General features: G+C 45.2%; 2 protein-coding genes across 5 annotated transcripts in view; one reads left to right on the top strand and one right to left on the bottom strand.

Annotated features, from left to right (window-relative positions):
• LOC134504489 (coagulation factor IX-like) overlaps positions 1-17,225 on the bottom strand; it is a 164,366-nt gene that overhangs the window by 67,990 nt on the left and 79,151 nt on the right. The gene's annotated exons all lie outside the window — the stretch shown is intronic.
• ATP11C (ATPase phospholipid transporting 11C) overlaps positions 1-17,225 on the top strand; it is a 66,839-nt gene that overhangs the window by 28,266 nt on the left and 21,348 nt on the right. For all 4 annotated transcript variants that reach the window (XM_063313664.1, XM_063313663.1, XM_063313667.1 and 1 more), the window contains exons 8-23: positions 781-831; positions 1,475-1,539; positions 1,733-1,814; positions 2,393-2,543; positions 2,650-2,847; positions 4,846-4,986; positions 5,717-5,874; positions 8,601-8,672; positions 10,127-10,200; positions 10,589-10,692; positions 11,646-11,827; positions 12,708-12,959; positions 14,785-14,959; positions 15,200-15,302; positions 15,486-15,631; positions 16,973-17,032. In XM_063313664.1, coding sequence (XP_063169734.1) covers positions 781-831; positions 1,475-1,539; positions 1,733-1,814; positions 2,393-2,543; positions 2,650-2,847; positions 4,846-4,986; positions 5,717-5,874; positions 8,601-8,672; positions 10,127-10,200; positions 10,589-10,692; positions 11,646-11,827; positions 12,708-12,959; positions 14,785-14,959; positions 15,200-15,302; positions 15,486-15,631; positions 16,973-17,032 — 2,014 coding nt within the window. The remainder of the gene's footprint in view (positions 1-780; positions 832-1,474; positions 1,540-1,732; positions 1,815-2,392; positions 2,544-2,649; positions 2,848-4,845; positions 4,987-5,716; positions 5,875-8,600; positions 8,673-10,126; positions 10,201-10,588; positions 10,693-11,645; positions 11,828-12,707; positions 12,960-14,784; positions 14,960-15,199; positions 15,303-15,485; positions 15,632-16,972; positions 17,033-17,225) is intronic.

Genomic DNA, 17,225 nt, shown 5'->3' with positions numbered 1-17,225 from the left:
TATAGGAATTGCAGTCCACTGGAGTCAGCCAACTAATGCATTTAAATAAATCGCTTAAATAAAAATGAAATAACCAGGATTATCCTGGAACAACCAGTGAGACTTTCTTCTCTCCCTCTCTCTGAGCCACCGATGCTGGATATTTCTGAATCTAGCATTATTGGCCTTCAGCCAGGCCATCAGCAAGACTTGGATATATTCTGAACCCAATGCCGAGATCAATTACTCAGCGGCTCATTTTGAGCCACCGGTTGGAGCAAGCAATGACGTCATCACACAAGGGATGTCATCCTGCCTTCTAATGGCCTGTACTGTGTGCCGGTCCCAGCTCAGCCCTCTCCCTCCTCCCCGCCTGCCTTTCACCCTTCCTTCCCTGTTTACTCACTCTTGCCCAACACTGTCATCACTTCGCAGATGTGTGTATCGCGCAAGCCAAGAAAGGGCAGAGACCTGGAAGTTGGCCAACAAGTGTGAAATAAATGCTGTCATTGAATACAGTTGCCATCGATTCTGCCTTAGGCACTTCTCTTCCTCCGTTACTTTCCTGGGCTGATTAACTATTTTTAAATTAAAAATCGTCGGTTGGTAAATAACCTCTAGGACCACCCCATTGGCCTTTGTAGAACCCTCCCCTCTGAGAACACGACAGTTTGGCAGTCCATTTCTTTAGCATGCCTGCTTCCCCACACCCCGCCTCCTTCCTTTAAATTGCTGCAACTCCCTTATGAAAATGAGCTGTATACAGAACATCAATGTTCTTATGGGCGTATCTCCCAACAGGTTTCTGGGCAGAGTTCATATCTACAATGATGAGGCAGAGCCAGCAGCCAGGTGAGTTGCTTCGCTTGCTTGGTTGGGATTTAACATCTTGTAGCTCAATAGCTGTAGAGGAGTATGGAGGTGGCCCTAAAGAAGGTACGTGGCAGGGGTAGGAAAACATGAGCTTAGTCCAGGAAAACAGGAGGGTGAGGAAGAAACTCAAGAATGTCCCGCCTTGACTGTCTTTGGTATATGTGCAACACTGTCATCCTTTCAAGATTTTGTTCTTTTAGCCTATATCCATGAAGTTCTAGTATGTCTTGGGAGGTCTGTTTCCTGATATGGCCTACCTCAAAGGGTTGACATAGCTTGCTTCTTTTTAATATCAAGGGCTACCACATCCAGGCTGGAAAAATCCAGGTGGTCCTTAGATGGCAGCTGTGATACAGAAAATCTAACTTTTTGCTACCATCTTAGTGGTCATCCAAATTTTTGAAGTCCGGATATGGTAGCCCTGTGATCCCTGATTCTGATTTCTCTTTCTGTCCCCCACCCTTTAATTTTACATGTTCCCTATCCACTGGCTTGTCGTAACAGGCTTCGTAGCTTTGTCTTGTTCTAAATAGTCTTTTTTCCTTTGACCAGGGGTCGGCCATTGGCATTTTCCAATTGCTTCTCTTCTTACAAATGCTCTAATCCTCCCTCTTCATTTTAGGCCACTGGGTCCTGAGAACCTTTTGCTGAAAGGAGCAAAATTAAAAACTACCCCAAAGATCTATGGTGAGCAAGTGCTTTGCTGCTTCTGTTTTCCATCTGTTGATTTTCTTGAGAGCTGCAATCTTGGGCCCATGTGGGATTTACTTTGGAGTGGGCAAATAGAAGGCAGGACTGGTGCCCAACCTCATTTCTTTCTAGCTCTTTAATTTTTAAGGCTCTGGGATTTCTCTTTTGCAACTGTGTTTATGTTTTGTAGGAGTTGCTGTATATACAGGAATGGAAACCAAGATGGCTTTGAACTACCAAGGGAAGTCTCAGAAACGCTCTGCAGTTGAAAAGTAAGCAGGAGGACCATCTGCTTCTCTTTGTCTTTATAAACATTCATTTAAAACACAACAAAAAAAGAGATGGTTCTTTGATTCTGCATTGTGCACAAAACGTTTCAGCCTCTTCTATGCCATCCCAACACCTTCTGGAGGGGATTAATATTTGCAGATGGGAAAGCAGCTCAGACTACATGTCCCATGATTCCTGAAGTTTGGTTATGCCTGCAGGGGCTGATGGATCCATCAGCCCGTGGAGAGCCACAGAGTCCCCATCTCTGGTTTACAGAAACAAACTGGTTCAGCATAATGGTCGAAGTTCTGAGCTGAGAAACACTTTTCAGAGAACCAACTGATTAATGAGATCACATGTAGGCTTAGTTAATGCAGGATATTTCGGGATTCAGCCTCCCTCTCTTTGCACTCTGAGATAATATAATACACGTAGTGGCCTGGATGCACTATCAAGTTGTTGGTTTAGGTCCGACATCCGTTAAGCCAGTGTTTTAACACTGCAAGAGGAAGTTCTCTCATTCAGTTGTGTAGTGAAACACAAGGTATAGCCCTGACTTTTGGACCTTTTGACTTTCCAGGTCAATCAATCTGTTCCTGCTTGTCTACTTATGCATTCTTGTGAGCAAAGCTATAGTGTGCACTACTTTGAAATATGTCTGGCAGAGTGTCCCCTATCATGATGAACCCTGGTACAACCCCAGAACCCAAAAGGACAGAGAAACATTCAAGGTAGATTGGTCGGCTTTCGTTGGTTGATGGTTGTACACAATCAGATTTATTGCCTGTGTGGGTGACTCAGTGTATCTTTGTGTGTGTGTGTCTGTGTTCTTTTTAGCTGCTAAAAATGTTCACCGATTTCCTGTCCTTCATGGTCCTCTTCAACTTCATTATCCCAGTCTCCATGTATGTGACTGTTGAGATGCAGAAATTTCTGGGTTCCTTCTTCATTTCATGGGACAGAGAGATGTATGATGAAACTCTCCAAGAAGGGGCATTGGTAAACACCTCTGACCTCAACGAAGAACTTGGGCAGGTCAGTAATGTCTCCCTATGCCTTCCACCATCCAACGGATAAATGGTATGTCTTCTACCCTCCTTGCATCTGTCCTCTCCAGAAAAGGAGGCAGAAGAAGGTATCTTTTATTACCCCAAAATAATGAAAGTAGATTTCTTGTTACCTGCTGAAACTAATCACAGGCCTCAAATCTGGTAAGGGCGAATGCTACTCTTGTAGATGGTGTGTGTCCCATCTGGCTGTAGTCTTCTGTCATAGCTTTTTCTCCAAAGAAGCTGTCTTTGGAACTTAACAGGGAAAAAGCTTTCTCTGGGGAAAACATGGTGCATTGCTTGTGAGTTGAAGCTCTTTGGTGTAGTCTCCAGCTTTAGTTCCAATTTAAAGACAATATTCAGTTGCCCCTCTCTGGGATTTGTAATGTCTCAAAACACAGTGTGTGCATGTGTGTGTGTGTATTAAAGCACCTCTTAAATTGCGTATGAGTCATGCTACGGTTGCAATTCTGCACCCCAAACCCTTGGAAGGTCAGCGGTTCCAAGATGCTTGCCCAGCATTTGCATCCTAAATGTTTAAAGGAGCATCATGCACCATTTCAAAGAAGAGTACCTGCCTCTCAGATACTTAAGAAGCCTCTTAGCTGGGTCCTCTCTGGGAAGTGAAAAATCTCCCATGGGCAGCTCAGCAAGGAAGCGAAGTCCTGCATTTGTTTTTATTCTCTATATATGCTGAATAACAAATGATGAAATAAGTAAATTCCCTCTTGTAGCAGTTGCTGAAATGGGGTGTCTCCATGCCAAACATGGTTCTGTTACCGGATTCTTTCTGGGGCTTTCCTCCCTCCCTTTCTCTCTTTCTCTTCCCTCCCTCCTCCTTTCCCTCCCTCCCTCCCACAAGCAAATTTTGCTTATTACGACACAGAAGCTGTTAGCATCTGGCTCAAGGAAAACTTGAGAATTCCAGTGTCTCATATTACTTTCGATCCAGGATTTTTTTAAAGTCTTTAAATGTAACGCTAAGATTATTCCACTGGACTTCTGCATGGTTGGTACTACTTATTACTTCTTCATTAAACAAGATCTCCATACTTGTTCTAATACAGAGAAATTTCAGGCTTAGAAGCCAGGCTGTGTACACGTCCACGCACAACCAGCCAGCCTGTGTACACGTCCACGCACAACCAGCCTGTGTACATGTTCATGCACAACCAGCCAGGCTGTGTATAGGTCCATGCACAAACAACCTGGCCAGGCAATGTATAGTGTTCAATATATTGTTTACTGCATACAAACACACACACACACACACTCACTATGCACTATATATATAGTTTATAATGGGGGGGGGGCTTGAACAAGCCAATGAACACCCCACAAATAGTTCTTTCTTTGACAAATGTGAACTACACTGGGTTTTTTTTCCTTCTCTGCCTTATGCTGTTGATTTCATTGCTCTAATCCATGTAAGACCATCTGTTATCATAAATATTCACGCTTTTCAGCCTCAGAGAGATTTCCTGGCCCTTCCTCCTCTGCCAATGTAGAAATGGAAGGAATGAAATTTACAGGAGCAGCACTGGTCATTTGAGTGCTTCACACAAGAACCATCAGTGTCTTCTTTCTCCATCCTTGGCTCCATTCTCCAAGATGGTCCTGGTGGTTGACCAGGCCTGGAAGATGTGTCCGGTGTTGTCCGCTGAAAAAGCTGAGTCAGAAAAAACACAAGCCACTTATTTCCTGGTTAGAAGTTTGGTAGAGTCCCTTTGGCAATGGAAATTGAAGTTGGACGTTTATCTCCAACTCAGGAAGCCCTGATTGCAGGAAGAGAACAGAAGATGGCGTTCCTTAATTCTCTCAACGGTTTCCCTTCCATGCCCAAGCATTACTGCTGACTTTGGTTGTTTGTTTGTTTGTTTTTAAATGTCGCTTTTAGAAAAAAGACAAAGAAAAAAAAAACCCAGAGATGCCCTGGCAGAAAACCGTGCCTATCTAATCAGCAAAACTGTCACCTTTTCCTTAGGTTGAATATGTGTTTTCTGATAAAACGGGGACTTTAACAGAAAACACAATGGAATTCATTGAATGCAGCATTGATGGCTACAGGTACTGTGAAAGCTCTACTGTAGTCGCTGGAAGGAAGTCTCCCGGAAAAGCAGACAAGGTAAAACACATCCAGCCGCGTTGCCGGGGTAGGAGGTTGCGGGGAAGGAAGACTTGTCTGTGCGGCTTTTGATCTTTAGATGACTTTTTGTGAGATTCATAGCTGCATCTGCTTGGCTACCACGGGGATGTAGTAGGGGGATGCGAAGTCAGACAGTCAAATCCAGCAGATCAATAAAGATGATTCAGACATTTGTTCAGGAGACCCTCTAGAGCAGGGTTCCTCAACCTTGGCTGCTTGAAGATGTGTGGACTCCAACTCCCAGAATTCCCCAGCCAGCCAGGCTGGCTGGGGAATTCTGGGAGTTGGAGTCCACACATCTTCAAGCAGCCAAGGTTGAGGAACCCTGCTCTGGTGAGTAAGGAAGCAGAATACCTCTTCTGAAGGTAGAAGATCAATACCTCCTGTAAGATAGGTCTTCACTCTCTTGGATTTATAACTTGCATTAACAGTTAACCTTGGTGAGGAGAAGGGATATCCTGTTTAGTTAATTTTAAATTTAACTGGTTTAATCTTTACAGAACATTGCAATGCTAGGAATGTTGTCTCCCCACTGTCCAGCCCAGTAGATCAAGGGTAGAGGTTATGGGCATGGACTCCCATCTCCCAGTTTTGACTTGAGGAGAAAAGATGGGATGGCCGGAGCAGAACCGTTCCTCAGAACCATTCTTTTTTCTGCACGTCTCCCTGTTTAACATAGCGGTTTCCCTTTGTTATCCCCCTTTCCCAGAGACAAGAAGAACTTTTTCTCCGGGCTTTGTGCCTCTGCCATACAGTCCAAGTCCAGAAAAAAGATGAAACCGATGCAGGGAAATCACAGCCAGGAGACCTGTCCACCTTCATGGCAGCTTCCCCAGATGAACTGGCTTTGCTGCAGGGTGCTCAAAAGTAAGCACATTTATCCTGTTCCCTGCCAAATCTTTTCCCCTCCCAGTTGCATTCAGTGTCATGCGTACGGCTGATGAAGTTCTCATGCCCAGATGGAGAATTCCGTCTTTGGATGCTGAGAATTTTGAAGAGAATGTGGGGAAGCCAGATCATGAAATCTAACCAAAGATGACATTGAGGGGGATTGATTTCAATGAGCTTTGAAGGAAGCCTGGCCTGGCTTTGTTTATGTGTGGCTGATGGAAAATGTTGGCGTTGCTGAGCACTTGCTACAATCCACAAGACCAAGTAGCGCCATCTTAGCTGTTGAATAATAATATTAGTATTTTTATTAATTTTATTCGATTTGGGCACTGCCCAACTCCAGAACAACTCTGGATGGCTCAAAGTATAACAGATAAAATAAAGTACAATATGAATAAGGAAAAAAATATATATAAATAAAGAACAAGTTAAAAATAAAGAATAAGATGGGAAATCTGGCCAACACCATAGAAACACATACCAACATGACACTGAGGTGACAAGCACTGGGAATTCTCCTTGTTCTTGCCCACCTTTGCCTGAAATACATCCTAGAACCTTCTATGTTGGTCCTGAGTGTCCTAGCTTACAGCCAAGTACCCCGCTGAGACAGTGAGTTGGTCTCTAGTGTTTATTGAATGCTCTAGAAAGAATCCTGCCAAACTGAAAGAGCGTGGGAAACCCACACAGATAAACCCAAAGCTCAAGGTGGGTCTGCTCTGGGTTTCTTTGAAGGACAGTTCAAAGCCTCTAAACTACGCATGCATTTTCCCCCCTGGATAGGGTCCCCCTCCTGCTCACCATCCGTACTCATGACACTGAGGCTTCATGAACATTTTCTGTTCCACCAGAGCATCTGCTTAGATGGTGAAAACAGGGAGGAAAGTAGCAATCATCTTGAGACTGCAAAGGTGTCCAATGGAGGGACAAAGAGTCAAAGTTCCAGGGGTGAAGATCACTACCAAAAAAATAAAAATTGTTGGGCTTCTTTTGAAGGCCTCCAGGGTTGAAGCCCTTGCACCAGAGAGGACAGCCCCAAACAAGAGGAGAGGGGAAATGTTCCTGTGTCAGTTTTGCTCCATTTCTGCTTTTTCCCAGCACCCAGTTGTTTCTTGGCTCTTTTTGGCATCCATTTGTCAATGTGCTTTTTCAAAAGTTGGCCTGAAAATGGATACATTGCATTAGTGCAATTTTCCTGAAATAGAGGCATTATGCGTTTTCTTGCATGCAGTTCCCTTAATTCAATGCTTTTCTGTTTGCACTTTCCTTTAAGAGGTAGAGCAATGCTGATTTAGTTCAGTCTGCTTTTTTTTTTTTTAAGTTGCAGACTTCTGGGATTATTATTTTTTTCAGTCTTCCAGTTGGCACGTAGATCTGGATGGAACATTTGGGGTTGAGTTTGCATTGGAACATGCAAACCAAATGAAGTTCCTGGCCAACACTATCCAGAATATGGAGGTGGAGTTTGTCTGAGACCTTTTGTGCATTCTCTCCTACAAATTCCCGAAACGGCTCCCGCTGCAGCCTTCGTGCATTTAAATCCTGGAAGCTCTGCTGCCTTTCCCTATGTATATTGCATGATAGACGCACCGGGACTTCTGCTTCCATGCCCCCAGCCTTCTCCAAAATCTCTTCATTTTGCAAGGAAGCAAGTTTGCCTTGATTAGGTGACTCCACCCTGGGTGGGAATCAGCAATTGGCTTTTGTTCCCCTTGTAAATGTTTAAGCTGCCAGGCTAATGACACTTTTGTAGCTATCATTCTTGCTTCTAGCTTGATTTTACTTTGTGTGCAGTCCCCATTGAAATATTTGCTATTAATTGAGTACAGTGTTTTGCTTTCACTTACCTAAGCCATCCTGGGCGCTGAGAAAAACACAGGATAAAGGTGTTCCAGGAAGAAGGATCACCTGAGCAGAACTGTGTAGGAGTAAACATAGGGAGGCAATGCAAGCATGTTGGGGACATTGCATGTCAAAAAAGGGCATGTTGTTTAAATCCAAGGCAGTGGATTTCCTTATCACATGCTTCAAACCCTCTAGGGCCAAAAGCTGCTTTTGGCTATGACATTCCTGCTGATTTCATGCATTTTGATGTGGAACAGGTGAGGGGTCAGGATTGAAAGAACCTCACAGCGCACCTCTTGGGGCCAACATGTCAAGTCCCTATCAGCAGAGCATGACTAGGGAAGGAGGGTTCCCCCAAGACCTTCATTGATCAGGTTGAATGTCACAAAATAAGGAATTAGGATGCAGAATCTTGGAAACATTTATGAGTGGGTTCGTGAAAGCAGGGTGTCTGGGTTGTTTGACTCTCTTTTTCCTAGAGCGCCAAATTGAAGGGCTAAGTGCCCTTTTCCTGAATAAACCCAAGACCAGAACAACCATCTCCTCTTCACTAGTGAGGTTTTTATACACGCTTGTGCATAAGAACTTGAACCGATCCAGCAAAAGGAAAAAGAGCTGAAAGTTTTGTAGGAACCCCGGACCCAGGACCAGTTGTGATGATCCCTGGGCCCTGATGCTTTAGCACATTAACAGTCCTGCCTAAATCACACCCTCAGTCTTGTGCAACCTTTATTTCACTTTGTTTTATTGAGACTTTTTTTTTTAATATAAAGGGTGTGCCTGGGTGTATGCGTGTGTGTGTGTGTTGGTTTTTTTTTTTTTTTCAACGCCATTCTGTCCTTTTTGTTCATTGACAGGTATGGTTTCACTTTTCTAGGACAAGAAAATAACTTCATGAAGGTACAGAACCCAAACAAGCAGATTGAAAGGTAGGTGTGTTTGCAACTCAGTCCCAGGTGCCTGCCCAAGAACGCCGGTCCTATTCACAGAAGTGCGAGTGCAGGGCCGTGTTTTTGGAAAGGATCCAGAATTGAACTGGCTAGTTTATTTTACTTTTTTTCTCCCATCCCGTTTTATTTGGCAGCATTTTCTGAGCCTGATGCCAGTCCCCTCAGTGCATTTTCATTTCTGCTTCTGAGGAGCGAGGAGGATGTGCTGAACTGTGGACCTGGGAGGTCCACCCATGTTTCCATGGTGGAGGACTGAACAGTATATTTTACGCAGGGTTTGGCAACAAAGTGGCCCATCGCACGCCTCTGAAATACAGATCCTGCCCCCAATTCAATAAATAAAAGATGATCATCATCATCATCAAAGCATCAATGTTCTCACATGAAATCTTCAAGGTTTGAGGCAAGATTTTAGTCTTTTCACTCACAAGGGCATCATGCCTTGGAGTCGAGATCTGTGAAATCCCACAGTGGTTAGCAATCTTGTGAGATTTGGGACACTAAATTTTTTTTTAAAAACCCAGGGTAGTCAGTGTCGGGGGGGAAGAGAAATGCCCAAGGCATATATGGCTTCCCTGAAATGGAGATGCTCCTGCACTGACATTGCAGGACATCATCCCTGCTGTATTTTGGCTTGTATTTGCATGCCCCTGTACATTTATATTTTACATTATTCTGGTTATATTTGGGCTTTATATTTATAATTATTCTAGTTATATTTAGGTTTTATATTTTTAATTTACATCTCAAGTTATTCCTTCTAATTTATTTTATTTTAAATCGTTATTTATACTTATATCTACAGCTTATGTTTAGATTTGCTAAATAAGTCAGCTCCGAAAGTTCTTAGGATGTGTGAATATTTACATCGGTTCAAGGGACAGTGGCCCATAGAGGTTTACCTCCAGATCCCCACTTATACAGGTAGTCCTCACTTAACAACCATTCATTTAGTGATGGGTTGGACTTACAACGGTGTTGAAAAAAACAACTTATGACAGGTTCTCACGCTTACGACTATTGCCGCGTCCCTGTGGTCATTCGGTCACAATTTGGACATTTGGCAACCAGTTTGTATTTATGACCATTGCAGCATCCCATGGTCATGTGATTGTCATTCTCGACCTTCCTGGCCAGCTTCTGACAAGCAAAATCGATGGGGAACTGCATGATTTGCTTAACGACCACATGGTTTGCTTAATGTCTGCAGTGACTCACTTAACGACTGCCACAAAAAACGTAAAATCAGGTCAGATTCGCTTAATGACCACTTTGCGTAGGAGCTGAACTTCCAGCCCCAATTGCGGTCATTAAGCGAGGACTACCTGTATTAGTGCTCTACTTGCTTGAGTCCGATAGGGTTAGAATTCCTACCAGTTTCCTGCACCACTAAACACGCTTTCTCTCCCTTCCTGCTTAAAAAAAAAAAAAAGATACGAGCTGCTGAACGTCCTTGATTTTGACTGCGTCCGTCGCCGGATGAGTGTTCTCGTGAAGATGCCAGATGGTGAGCTGAAACCTCGGAAATGCTTCACTGATAGTTAGAAGGGCGTGAACTAGCAATATAATATCCCCAGGAGAAATGTTCAGATGTATGCAAGCAAGGGTGCACAGGAGGCCTTTTTTATGACCCCCTGAGCCATAACGGAGGAACACAATTTGGCACCTTTATCGGCATGTTCAACCCTGAGCCTCACGGAATATCTCCAGCCCAGACACAAACACGCATTCATGCCCAGTGCCTTAACTGCTGAGGTAGCTGCAATTGGGTTCTGCCCTATGCATCGCCTTGGAAGCCTCCCTCCTCTGCCCTGCTCCCCAAAAGGCACACGTTGGGTTGGATGCGCCCCTGCATGTTAACTAACATCGAAATGCTCTGTTTCCCCAACTTTTAGGAAGAATATACCTGTTTTGCAAAGGAGCAGATTCTTCGATTTTCCCAAGGGTCCCTGAAGCTGAAGCACAAAAGACAAGAATCCACGTGGAACGGAACGCGGTGGTAAGTCCTTCAGGCCAGCTGGGGCTGCAGATGTTCAGGGTTCCACCATCCCAAACTTTAACCGCAAGGAAAGAGATTGGTGGCTTTCTTCCTCTTCTCCCCCTCCTGCCTTTCTTTTTCAAGAGGACATATTTTAGAACAGAGGAAGGCAAAAGGCTACTGAAATGAGCTCTGCCGCTCGGGCAAGATCAGTCCAGGGCATTCCTTGCATCATCGTGTTATCATAGCACGTGGCGGCCCCCAGCCAGCTTTGGCTAATTTGAAAAGCTACCTCATATACTCAGGGATGAGCCGAGAATTTTAGGTGCCCAAATGCATCCAAAAATCCAGGTTCGGCTCCCCCACGGATGGGCTTATTCACGAGTATATATGGTAATACTTTTTAAAAGTCCTCATATTTCCCATAGGCGCTTGAGGATAAGCCCGTCCGCGGATAAGCAGACCTTTGGATTTTTAACCCAAATACCATGAAAAATGTGGGTCAGTTTATCCGCGGGTGGCACATTTTTCATGGTATCTTGGTTAAACATTTGATGGGATTTTGTTGGGGTGGCGGGGGACTGGAGCTTCTTAATACTTGGATGGGAAACCAAGAGAGAATCCCAAGCACATGGACTAGAGTTTTTTAAAAATGAAAACAAATTCCAGAAGCCAGTGGAAAACCACTTCTGAGAAAATTACACGGAGGCACCCATATCGGAATGACTGTGCCAAGAATCCAGTTTGCCCTTTCCTGTGGAGGAGGCAGTTCAGTAGAACATGGGTGATGTTCTCAAGAAGTCATCCGTAGTGCAGTGCCTGCCTCAGGTTGTATTCATCATCCACCCCGCCCCGCCCATTTTAAGAGATGATGGATTGTGTTCCAGAATGGTTCGTGTTGTCTTTCTTCGGGAATGACCTGGCCGTGAATGCCTGGCTTTAGGGACCACATCTGTCTGCTTGTTGTCTCTCAGGATGGGTATCGGACCCTCTGTGTGGCCTACAAAGAAATACCTTCCACAACCTACAGGGTTCTGGAGGCTCAGATCAAGGAAGCCACCATGGCCCTACAGAATCGAGAAGCCAGGATGGCCAAGGTCTTTGATGACATTGAGAAGGACATGTGTCTGATTGGCTCCACCGCGGTTGAAGACAAGTAAGCCCCTGGCTAGTTAAGATAGCCCATGGTGCCTTCAAAGGCAGTTGCAGTCCCAAAATGTTTTAATCAGCAACTGATCACTTGGTAGTGCTGCATGCTCAAACTCTTCCACCCAGGTGGGAAACATTTAACTTGCCAGTTTATTAGCCCAATGGGTAAAGGCATGCTTTGCAGACCACTGTTTCTCAGATGCTGCATTCGGAAAATGTGAGGAACACCCAGTTAAACACCCCTTCCCACCTTTTTTTTTTTTTCTTTTAAGAGGAGCAGAGGATTTTTTGGAGGGAGGGGATAATCAGGCTGATGCTTTTTGTTTAGCTTTTTAAACTAAATTTGGTACCCAAAAATGTAATCCAGAATTAAGGATTTGTTTGCCACTTGAATGACTGAACCTATTCCATGCTGTCATAACAACTGGTTAAGTCAAGTCAAGTCAACTAGTCAAGTCAAGGATGCTCTGATAGAAAGGATGCTCTGGACTACAATTCCCATCCTCTGTAGCTAGCATAGGTACAAAACCTATACTAGCTACAGAGGATGGGAATTGTAGTCCAGAACATCAGATTAGGGAAGGCGGACTTGGCAAGTAAGAGTCAAGAATTGGAAACAAGCCTTCTAAATTGTGAAGTGGATGGAGAAGACCCACTTTTAAATTTTGCGTTTGTCCAGATTGGAATTCTTCTATGTATTCTTCTTAGCTTTGCTCCCCTCGGTGGGTGAGCATTAGTGTGCATGACTCAACTGCTATGTGTTTTGAAGGACTTCTTTTCTAAAAAGGCATCCAGCAATTTGTCTTTCTTAAAAAGGCAAAGATAGAGAGGAGGCTTTAAGGAAGACCCGCCGGTTTGTTGAGTCATCTCCGCCGGTTCTCCTGCAGGCTCCAAGAATCGGCGGCTGAAACCATCGAGGCCCTCCACAGGGCAGGCATGAAGATCTGGGTGCTGACGGGGGACAAGCTGGAGACGGCCCAGGCTACGTGCTACGCTTGCCGCCTCTTCCAGAGCAGCACGGAGCTGCTGCTGCTGACAGCGAAAACGGTAGAGGAAGGGGATAGGAAGATGGACCGGCTGCACGAGCTGTTGCAGGAGTATCACAAAAAGTTGGTGATCGACGCCCCCCAAGGGAAGAAGTGAGTGGCACCCTAAGCAGTATCCAAAGGGTTGGGTGGGTCAGTTGCCACTGCAGCCCCTTGCAGTAATCTAGGGCAGTGTTTCTCAGCCTTGGCCCCTTTAAGGTGGGTGGACTTCAACTCCCAGAATTCTGCTGGCTGGGGAATTCTGGGAGTTGAAGTCCACCCATCTTAAAGGGGCCAAGGCTGAGAAACCCTGGTCCAGTGGGATAGAGAGAGGAGACATCTGTGAGGATGGACTTCTTTGTCCTGGCATATTTGGAACCGAAATCTGTCCTAGTGCGTCCACTCGTAGCCGTAAGAGCTGATCTGTGGTCAAGTCAGCCAGAAGCAAAAGTTGCAGAGTTGTTATTCTTAAGAAGAAGAACTCAGTTTGACCTACCTTGGCTCCGGTAAACCACATTGCTGGCTACCTTAAGTGTTGCTCGTTCCTCTTCCTTGACTGTCTTCCTTGCAGAGGACCCAGGGAGCATGTTTAGTGGGACCTGCACATGAGGAAATTGTCGGGGCAGGGAGTGTTAAGGAAAGCTGGATGCCGTTAATCCGCCTCCATCCTATATCTAATTATTCCTATACATTCTACATATTAAATATAATACTGCTCTGGCATTCCTCCCTGCCATCACTCCCAACCCGTTCACATTGCAACCTGAATCACGCAGTTGTTTAATATTAACGTACATGGTATCTTCCCCTGGCTTTGGGTACATCTAAAACCTGGAATGTTTACTAAGCTAAGGCGGAGAGCATGGTTACACCACGGCAGCCGCAGAAGAATTTCAGGAATTGGGGGCCACGGTTAGTCAATGCTGGTCTATGATGGCAATTTTTTTTCAAAATCTGAAAGGTCTGCTTGATATATAAAAGTGAACAAAGGAGGAAAAAAATAAAACGAGCAACAAAAAAAGGGAAAAATCCAGCAATGATAATATATGTAGATGGGCCCTTTCCAGGGCCCGCTTTTGTGCTCTCCCTTCAGCACTGCTGGTAGGAAGATTTCACGGGACTCCTTATTTACATAGAATCGGCCCATGTGCATCCAGGGAGGTAGAAATTCTTGCCCGTGTCCTCATACGGGGTCCTGTTTATGACTAGAGCGAGACATACTCTAATCTCCCCAGCCACCTCTAAATTTGTGGGTCATACCAATTTATTTCTTTTTAAGGGACCCTGACTCTACACTCACACACCAGGTGGCCAAGTACTTTTATCAAGTTACACAATTTCGCAACATTTTTAATTAGATAGATGGTTTCACTGTTTTATGGCTTTCCTTTTCCCTGGCAACGAATTGTTGGATTGAACTATTTTCTTTTGTTGTAAAGGCTGGTCAAAGACCGTAATAAAGATATTCAGTGATGATATATGTATATAGACACATGCATGTACATGTACATATCCATACCTATGCATGCTTACTTGCAACTTACGAACAAGTTGCCTTCGGGTGTAAATTTTGTAGGGATGATTACAGAAGAAAATGGCCATCCTTCACCGAAAGCATTGTGTAAAGCTCTGTAGGTGCTTGTGTAGAAATCTAAAGAGTCGTAAAAGATTGAGCACAAAGAAATGCTATTTTTCCATCTCTCCTCTTCCTTCTCAGCTCAAAAAGGGTAACTCATTTAAGTAGCAACGTAAAGTATGTTTTCCTACACGTGTCGACCCTTAAAGGGATTAAACCGGCCAGTAGAATAGAATAGAACGGCCGCAGCTTCTTGAGATCCACTTATCCTGAATTTTTCCGATCCTCCTCCTCTGCTCTTCTGGCCCCAGCTGGGGTCATTTTGAGAACTCTGGCCAGCAAGTCAACCTGTCTCTGTTTCAGAAACTGGGTATTCAGTTCCGAATACGGGTTGGTCATTGACGGGGCCACCCTTTCTCTGATCCTGAATCCTTCCCAAGATTCCCACTTCGCCCACTACAGGGACATCTTCCTTCAGATCTGTCTGAAGTGCACCGCAGTCTTGTGCTGCCGAATGGCTCCGTTGCAAAAGGCTCAGGTGCGTAAACGCCCTTCGTAAGGGAGCAGAGCCCCTTCCCGCACCAGCCAAAAGAGGCACAATGCCCTTTGCCCAGTGTGAATGCTGTGCGTCGCCTCTTTTGCGAAGCACATGTCTCCAAACAATTGGTGCCCAAGTTCAGTTTCCAGGGTGGTCCTGGGGCAGCAGGCTAGAAATTGGGCAATGAATATCCCAGCCTGCCTAACACGATCCACCCCTTCACCCATCTCGCCTCTTTAGATCGTCCGCATGGTTAAGAATTCCAAAGGCAGTCCCATTACGCTGGCTGTCGGAGACGGGGCCAATGATGTCAGCATGATTTTGGAGGCTCACGTGGGCATTGGTAAGGGATGTTTTGACCCACATGGAGGTCCTCTACCTCTAGGAATGTGTCGGTCAGAGGAAAAGGAGGGACAGAGAATATGCGGGGGCCAGGCCGAAAGCGCTGATACAAACTTCTTGCTGATCGGGATGTTGAGGCATCTGAGGTGCCATGTTAACCTGCTCCGTTCCCCCTCTCTGCCAGGTATCAAGGGAAAAGAGGGGCGCCAAGCTGCTCGGAACAGCGACTATGCCATCCCCAAGTTTAAACACTTGAGGAGATTGCTCTTGGGACACGGGCATTTGTATTACGTCAGAATATCCCATCTTGTACAGTATTTCTTCTATAAGGTAAAGGAATTGGCTAATCTGTCTCCGGTGCCAGGGGGAAGGAGGGCGGGAGACTACTCAGCTTCTGAGCCTTGGGGGATGCTAAAGAGGGGGGACGTGGCCAGCTGTGTCCTTGGGGAAAGGGTCAGAATGGGAAAGACGGACAGAAGATTGCAGTGCAGGCCCCGCCCCTTTGGCACATCACATTGATGTTCAGCTACTCTATGTTTAAAAAGTGCATGAAGATGCAAGAAAGAAAAGCAAAATGCAAAAGGTGACCTACCAATATACAGTGACAGACAAAGGGGAGAATTTAAAAATGGTAAACAATCTAAGCACCATCCACCATCTTGCCAATTTTGACACACACACACACACGCCTGCAGACGTTGCTGCACATGGCATTCCCTCTGGCATATGAGGTCTTTTGTTCTTCCTGGATCCTTAACCCCTTGCCACTCTTACCTTTGCCACCTCTCTAGCATAAGGATGGGACAATTACTTTGCACACAGGAGGGCCTTGATTTAACTTCCTAGCATCTCCAGTGAGGAGCATTGATGGATGCTGTCTCTGGGACAAAGCCGTGCCTTTTTGTCCCTCTGCAAAGTTGCCCTCTGCAGTTTTGCACCGTTGGGATATATTGGGGCTACAAGTTCTGTGATTCCCAGCCAGCATAGGTACTCCCAGTTGAGGATGAAGAACGGTGTTGCAGTAATACAAAAATACAAATTTACAGATCCTTGTTCTGTAAGAACAAAATACTTTAGCTGGGGATTCTGGCCGAGCACCTGGAGGGCACCTGGTTGCAGAAGCCAAAGGCTTCTCCGTAGAGAGGAGGCCAAATGGCAACTATCTGGCTCTACTCTTGCTGATGGTTGTGGTTTTATTGTGAGTGAGAGGGCCCCCTTTTCAAGAGAGAGGGGTGTACAAAATGGAAAGGTGCTAACAAGCTTTCTGGGGATTGTTGGGTGTTCTGCACTAATGAACCCAAAGGCTAAAGTTGGGTATAAATTGTATGAACAATGGCCTTGCTGGGTGATTCTGGACTGTTCATCCCTTTGTAACTATTCTGTGTCTCAGGTTGAGGCAACTTATTCTGAAGGCTAAAATAATGTCTTCTCCAACAAATGCGTATTTTCTCCACTGCAGTTTCTTGGAGAAAAGACAGCACTGTGGGGTAAAAAAAGATCTCGTTGATGGGAATTCAGGGCAGGGCTTTGAAGGCAGAAGGTGGGGACAGACTACTTAAACGGAGTAGCTTCTGACTCTCAGTTCCCAAATGCAGCAACAACATTTAAGTTACCTGGTTTTTCTGTTAATATGCTTTTTTTTTCTCTCCCCCCCAACTCTGTTTCTTTCAGAACCTTTGCTTCATCTTCCCTCAGTTTTTATATCAGTTTTTCTGTGGATTTTCGCAGCAGGTACGTTGCTGTGGGGTGGGTGGGTGTCGTTACGGACAATGTGACCAAAAGGGGCTTTTAACAGGTTCAGAATTGGGGCGCGTGGCTTTCCGAGAGAGGTGCAGACCGAGCCCTTCGGGAGTTCCCAACCCTACAAGGGCATAAGCTGTTCTCATCCCTGATATTTGCTAAGAATTTGCTGGGAGCTTTGCTG

Source organism: Candoia aspera, chromosome 12, assembly GCF_035149785.1.
Source record: "Candoia aspera isolate rCanAsp1 chromosome 12, rCanAsp1.hap2, whole genome shotgun sequence".
In the NCBI taxonomy this organism is placed as follows: domain Eukaryota; kingdom Metazoa; phylum Chordata; class Lepidosauria; order Squamata; family Boidae; genus Candoia; species Candoia aspera.
This window is presented reverse-complemented; position numbering and strand designations above follow the sequence as displayed.